The sequence below is a fragment of the Carex rostrata genome, chromosome 14 (genome assembly GCF_964058835.1).
Source record: "Carex rostrata chromosome 14, lpCarRost1.2, whole genome shotgun sequence".
In the NCBI taxonomy this organism is placed as follows: Eukaryota; Viridiplantae; Streptophyta; class Magnoliopsida; order Poales; family Cyperaceae; genus Carex; species Carex rostrata.
Genome location: NC_135931.1, coordinates 1,470,585 through 1,477,118, shown reverse-complemented (window position 1 = coordinate 1,477,118; position 6,534 = coordinate 1,470,585). Strand labels below are relative to the sequence as shown.

The 6,534-nt window shown below is 32.8% G+C and overlaps 1 protein-coding gene across 1 annotated transcript; it reads right to left on the bottom strand.

Moving 5' to 3' along the window:
* Nucleotides 1–300: 300 nt before the first annotated feature.
* On the bottom strand, nt 301–2,175 carry LOC144565231 (uncharacterized). The gene is made up of 7 exons (XM_078314929.1): nt 1,977–2,175; nt 1,606–1,662; nt 1,323–1,499; nt 1,147–1,233; nt 830–894; nt 589–688; nt 301–521 (listed from the first exon to the last, which is right to left on the bottom strand). The coding sequence occupies exons 1-7, from the start codon at nt 2,109–2,111 to the stop codon at nt 501–503; spliced, it is 642 nt and encodes a 213-aa protein (XP_078171055.1). The 5' UTR covers nt 2,112–2,175; the 3' UTR covers nt 301–500.
* Between the last annotated feature and the right edge of the window lie 4,359 nt (nt 2,176–6,534).

Below are 6,534 nucleotides of genomic sequence, written 5' to 3'. Positions count from 1 at the left end.
AGAGTTGGGAATAAGAACAAATTATCAGTTGAGTGGATTATGCGCTCTGAATAGTTACGAATAGTTACAGGTGGTAGCTGACAGCGCAAATATGCCCCTAGGTTTGCGGCTGGTACCAGTGTATACAAGCCCATGGGGTACTCCCGAGTCCACCCTGTTTTGAGGTTCCTTGTCACATATACTACCATCACAAATATCAGTACCAAACTGGCCGGCTTGGTAACAAGCATATACGTACCAATACCAGTCAAAACTCTGTACTGGTATGATCCTATAGGTATTAGCACTTGTAAGTTATGATAGGAAAATAAATGCCTCTCGGCATTTATAAGCTATCAAATCTATATCTTAAAATTTCAAATAAACATTGAACAGCAATAAATTAGCTTGACAAGCTCAAAACAAGTGAAATATACTCTACACTAACAATAATTCAAATGCATGGATGATTTTGCCTACCCTTTGCAGCATATTAGAGTATAATCAATTTGAAGTTAACTTCAATCTCCTGATCTGTGTGACTGCGAGAAAAAAATATTTTAATTATATAAAACAGGAAGAAACCAATAAACAGGAAAATATTCGTACCTTGAAATTTGAAGGAGAAAGACTTGGTGGAGGTGGCGGCAACTGGTCTCCTTTTAGATCAGATGTTGAACCCCGGGTAAAATTACTCATTGCCAAATAACTGTAATAAGCCTGGTTCAGAAACAATTGAGCTAAAATCTGATAGGGTTTTAGATTGGCCACCAACAAGTGTACGTAGGCAAAGGATTCTTATTGAAATACTAAAAGTACAAAAAAAGTAAAAGCAGATGATACAGAATACCTCGACTTCTCGAAGAGTTTCTCCAGAGATGTATCATCTTTCATTTGGGAATGGTTTCCTTTTTCCTGAAAACCCCACAAAAAAAGAGATGCTAAAAGCAAAGTTCATACTTGTGCAGTCGTGCATATGTTTTAAATAAAATCACAATATAAGAATAGTTTCCTCAAAATTTGCTACAAGTAATGTTTTAAATATATACACTTGTTATTGAAAAGCACAAAGTCACAAGGGAATTTCTCAATGCCAACTTGCCAAGTCAAGAAAAGTACAAGTTAAAGTTTAATTAAACAAAAGATTTGGACATGATCTATATGTACCTTAATATCATTTTCTTTCAATTGATACACACAATTCTCCTCTGAAAAAAATCGAAGGAGTTCAAGCGTGCCATCTGTACCACATTCCTGGCATAATTTAATTATGAAAAAATTATAAAGTCAAGGGCATAGAACACAAGTAAAAATAAGCAAGAAACAAGGTGGTAATTGCTTACTCTGGTTAAACCTCCATTTATTAACAAGTTTGCAACTGGAAACCCTAAATTCTCTCCTTCTTCCTTGCATTGAAATAAGGGTTTGAAATCGTCTACTGTCGTATTGGCCAATGGATGCTGTGCAGGTGAAACAATCTTCACTGCACTTTCTGAATGTGATATTTTACTGATCTTAGCCTATAACAAATAGAAAGGGAAATTATGATGATGATTTAATACAAAGGTCCTTAAAAGAGCTAAAAAAAGGTGCAAATTAAATTTAGTTTGAGCTGAAAACACAAACCTTGGCTACTTGCATTCTACTAGATATATCAGATAATTTACTGCGCTCCTCTGCAATCTGAGAAAGACATACAATTAGATAGTTACAGAAGAAGAATATATAAGGCACAAATATAAGGATCTAAAGCTCTGCTGTTGGCATGCTCCTCAATTCTACAAAGTAGTTCACCTTTTGCCATTGATTGACTATCCTGATTTTAATTAGGATCATGAAATCTAGAAGCCTCTGGAGCAACTAACCATTTCAATTTCAAAAGAGCATATGTGAAAAATGTCAAATTTAGGGGGTTTTTTATGATCTAGCCTAGAAAACTAGATACAGATTCAGCATTCAACATTCAAGCGTATATGTGCAATAGAAAAAACAGGTACTTTCAGGGAGATGGCATCAAACACTTGATCCGCGGCGCGCTGAAGCTCGAGAAGCGTGTGGCCCATCTGACGGTAGCTCGCCACGTGGCTCTCCCTCCTTGTCGATCTTCCCTCCGTCTCCGACACGCGAAGCATCTCTCTCTTCTCTCTCTGCGCAGTGCGCTCGCACGAATCCGAATCCTCCCAGGTACCTGACTCACGCAAATTGAAACGGACGGTCCAGATTAACTCAAAACGGTACCTATTCGGGGATGGCGCATTTATAGCATTATTTGTGCTAAGTTCAAAAAATGATCCTGAGCCGTCCATTTCTAATTTGTTTGAGTCAGGTACCTGGGGTGATCCGAATTTGTACAGACTTCAGAGACTCGATTATCCCGAAATCAAAGAAAAAGATTGAAGCGTTTGCGCCGTTCCATAAGATTACGGTGGCTGTTTCAGTAGAATTCGTATCCTCTGAGATATCTCATATTTTGGAGTCCGAATCTGCCTCTGAAATTCCAATATCAACCGTTCAAATATTTTCTGCACAGATCTCGAAAAAAAGTAAGTTTTCATGCACAAATCTCAAGAAAGACCAACGGTTCGGATTGGAATTACAGGGTCCTGTAATTCCCAAAGAATTACAGCAGATTTATTTTCCATATTTTGCGTGACTTTAGGGAAAATCACAAGTCACAACCGTTCAAATACGTTATGCACAAATCTCGAAGCTCAAATAATACTGCCCATGCAGTAGGGCTGGCAAAAAAGCTCGTGGCCCGCTTGGTATCCGCCCGTGACTCGATCGGTAATAACTCGTTTGTTAGTGGACCGAGTTAAAATTAGCTCACTTGTCATAAACTCGAGCCAGAATTAATGAGTTTGAGTTTGGCCTGGCTCGACACGAATTATTTAATATATGTAGTTTAATACTTTAATCGGATCCGTTCACTTCAGACTGGAGATATTATGGTCTATGGATGTTATAGCCAGTGTTATGGTAATTGCACTTTGGACTGTGCTTAAGTTGATTGGTAATTTTGTATGCAATATGTGTGAATTAATTATAAGCAACTAAGTTAATTTGTATGAATTTGTTTGATTTGGTATGCATGAATTTATTATGTAAATATGTTTGTATGTATTTAGGATTTTGATGTTTTTGTATGTATGAATTTAGCTGTAAATTTAATTTATAGTAGATGATCTGCTTAATTTCAGTTGAATTAAGAGTATTTCTCAATAATAAAAATATTATTTTGTTTTAGCCATAATTGATAAGATATGTTATGAAAATTTAAGATATAACACGAAAGAAAATATACAAATTTATAAATCTACCAAGCTGGTAACAGGCCAGCTCGACTTGCTCGGACAAGCCACGAGTCAGTCTTGAGCAACAATTTCAGTTCGGAACCTAAAATTCAAACTCGCTCGCTCAGCTTGATCCATAAACAAGCTGATTACGAGTGAGACCTAACTCGTTCTTTAGCAGCTCGTTGTCACTCCTACCCTGCACTATGCCCGAATAGACACCGAACAAATCGGTCACGCAAAATATGAGATATTAATTCTTACAATATTTAACATCTTCTAACTTATTTTTGTAAGAATTAAAATCACGATTATAGTGTAACGAACAGACACTTTAGTTCTTCTTATATATTAACAATTCATGAAAATGTATCCCTATTTCTATATATTATTTTTTCCTAAATAAAAAAATTAGATTAAAAACTCCTCCTTTACTTTTTTTTTTAAATTCAAAATCTTAATTAATCCATCTTTAGTAGAAGCAGAGTCAGACTTTATGAGTATGGAGATTAATTTTACAGCACTTGTATAATTTTTTTTCTAAACTATATAGAAAAATTGTATATAAGTAGTACAAAAAAATTGAAGAAAAAATAAAGAGGCTCAATTGACTCTCATTCATTATAACTTGCTTCACTTCTCATCTTCAAAATTTTAAAAATTCTTTACCTTTTGAAATATAGTTTCTTTAATATATATCTACGAATTAAGGCAATCGAATATAAACTTCTTAACACGGATTAATATTTAACCTTCTTGTTCTCCGTTTTATTCAAATTATCAAAATACAGAGACAAAACATGACCATTTGATGTAAAGAAGAGAGATTATTTATTATTTTGATAATTTTAATAAGGGATGTCCATATAAAATTTTAAAATAACTAACTTTGAGTGAGTCTATGGTACTATGCATATTACGATTTGGCACTGTGCTACGGCTTTATATTCAAGTTTTCAAATCCTAACGGTCGATCCGAACCGTTCATCTTGTTCTCCATATTAATATGTGTTTGGAGACTAAATTTTACATTTTTTGAATTTTTTTACTATTTTTTTAGATTTATTGAAAATCACTGTTTTTGGATGGTCCAGAATTTTCAGATCAAGTGATTTTCTAAATATCTAAAAAAATAGTAAAAAAATTTTAAAAAATGTAAAATTTGGTCTCCAAACAGATATTAATATGGAGAACAAGATGAACGGTTCGGATCGACCGTTAGTATTTGAAAACTCGAATATAGAGCCGTAGCATGGCAACAACCCGTGATATGCATAGTACCATAGACTCACTCACTAACTTTTCTATGAAAACACATAATAGCTAATATCCTCACACAAATTTAATTTAATTTTCTTCTTATTTTTTTCTTTTCATAAGTTACCTTTAGTTATGCGGTTTCAAATAACCCGAATCCAAACTCAAAATTTGAGTCAATTTTGGTATCCGGAATTGCTATCTATTTGCCTAAAGGGATGTTTGATTCGCAATATAAGTCATTTTGAAAAATAAAAGAATTTCAGAGAATGTAATTTCGGTGAATATTATTTTAGAAAATATGTCAGTATCATATTTGATTCGTATATAACTATCACTTTAGTATTTATAAAATGTGTTATCATCATGTTTGGTTCGTATATAGCTATTGATCTATTGCAATAGCTATCGAAATATATCTTTACTACTTTTAATTCGTATAAATATAGATTTCTAAAAAAAAAATTGCTACATATTAAATACGAAAGAAAGGCCCTTTAAAGTAGGTTTGGATGAAATAAGGAATAAAGCTAGAATAGAGCTAATTTCAAGTTTGAGAATAGTAGCTAATCCGATTTTTTATTGGATTAGTAGAATAGCGAGCTAACCCATATAAGAGACAGTAAAGAATAGTGGATTAATGCTATTCTTGCTCCGTCCAAACACATCCAAGCTGAAGAAGCTGACGTGTTAATATGCAACCTACTTTCCAACAAGTAACTTATGATTAGAGTATATTTGTGGATTAAAATTTTAAATTAACTAAAAAAAGGTGAACATAAGAAAAAATGTTAATTTTTTTTTTGAAAATATTGGATAATTATTATGTTTTCATAGAGAAATTAGCTATTTTTCAAAGTTTATATGGGTACATTAGAAATTATTCTTTTTAATAATATTTCTTTTAAAAATTTAAACAAAATTAAAAAGTCAGAAGTTAACTTATAAAAATATTATTAGAATTGTTAATTTATCAAGAGGAGGGTTCAAATGCCTCCATTTTTTGTGCCTCCATCATGTCTCTATTTTTAAAAACTTTAATAACTCAAAATTTAAAACTTAGAAGTCAAAATAAAACCGTTAGATATGATCTATATTATTTTATCTATGTGCTCGTAAAAAATTATCACATTTTAATTTTGTTTTTATGTGAATCAATAAGTTGAAAAATTAACGTCTAGAAATTATCCACATTAGTACATTTTTTATAAGCTTTTGATGACAACCAAAAAAAATATTGAAATGCCATAATTTTTTACGCGTGCATAGATAAAATAATGTAGATCATATCCAATGATTTTATTTTAACTTGTAAGTTTTGAGTTTTAAGTTATTAAAGTTTGTAAAATTGAATACACGATGAAGACACAAAAAATGAAGGCGTTTGAAGCCTCCTCATTTATAAAAGTTAAAATGTCTAATAATCAAATTTTATAAAATTTAAGTTTTTATTTAATCATGTATTAAAAATAATTTTTAAATAAAAATGGAGATTTTCCACCGACTTTCATTAAAAGTCAGGCATGTATTAAAAAGTATTAATTTTGAATCGTTGAAAAAGTAACTTTGTAATACACTTTCAAATGACACGTTTTTGACAACAACCTTTGTCGTGATAATAATATTATTGAAATAGAAGATTGCTAGAGGAGAGAGACTCCTTTTATATATTTGTTATTTAAATATTGTATGATTAGTCTCATTACTATTAGACAGTGAATTGAAAACGGGTCGGTCCGGTCCACGGTTTTCACGGTCCGGGAGTCGCATGGATCGGATCCGGAGGATCTAATTTGGAAGAGCTGTTTCAAATTCGTGCTAGACTCACGGTCCAAATTATACGGATCGGGTCCAGTCCGAATCTGTTTTTTTTTTAAACATTGGACTGTTTATGTTTAGTCCGGTCCGGGTGATCTGGTCCGGATCTAGACTGATCTCGGGTTAGTCCGATCCGGATCTAGGTGGGTCTCGGGTTAGTGCGGGACGAGTTTGGACGGATCTAGTG

What these genes read in the sequence shown, in the direction of transcription:
- LOC144565231 (XM_078314929.1), bottom strand. Translation starts at nt 2,111, where the DNA reads ATGCTTCGCGTGTCGGAGACGGAGGGAAGATCGACAAGGAGGGAGAGC. An exon ending in TTGATGCCATCTCCCTGAAA is followed by an intron (nt 1,663 to 1,976) that starts GTACCTGTTTTT and finishes TGTCTTTCTCAG; the next exon opens with ATTGCAGAGGAGCGCAGTAA. An exon ending in AAACTCTTCGAGAAGTCGAG is followed by an intron (nt 689 to 829) that starts GTATTCTGTATC and finishes GGCTTATTACAG; the next exon opens with TTATTTGGCAATGAGTAATT.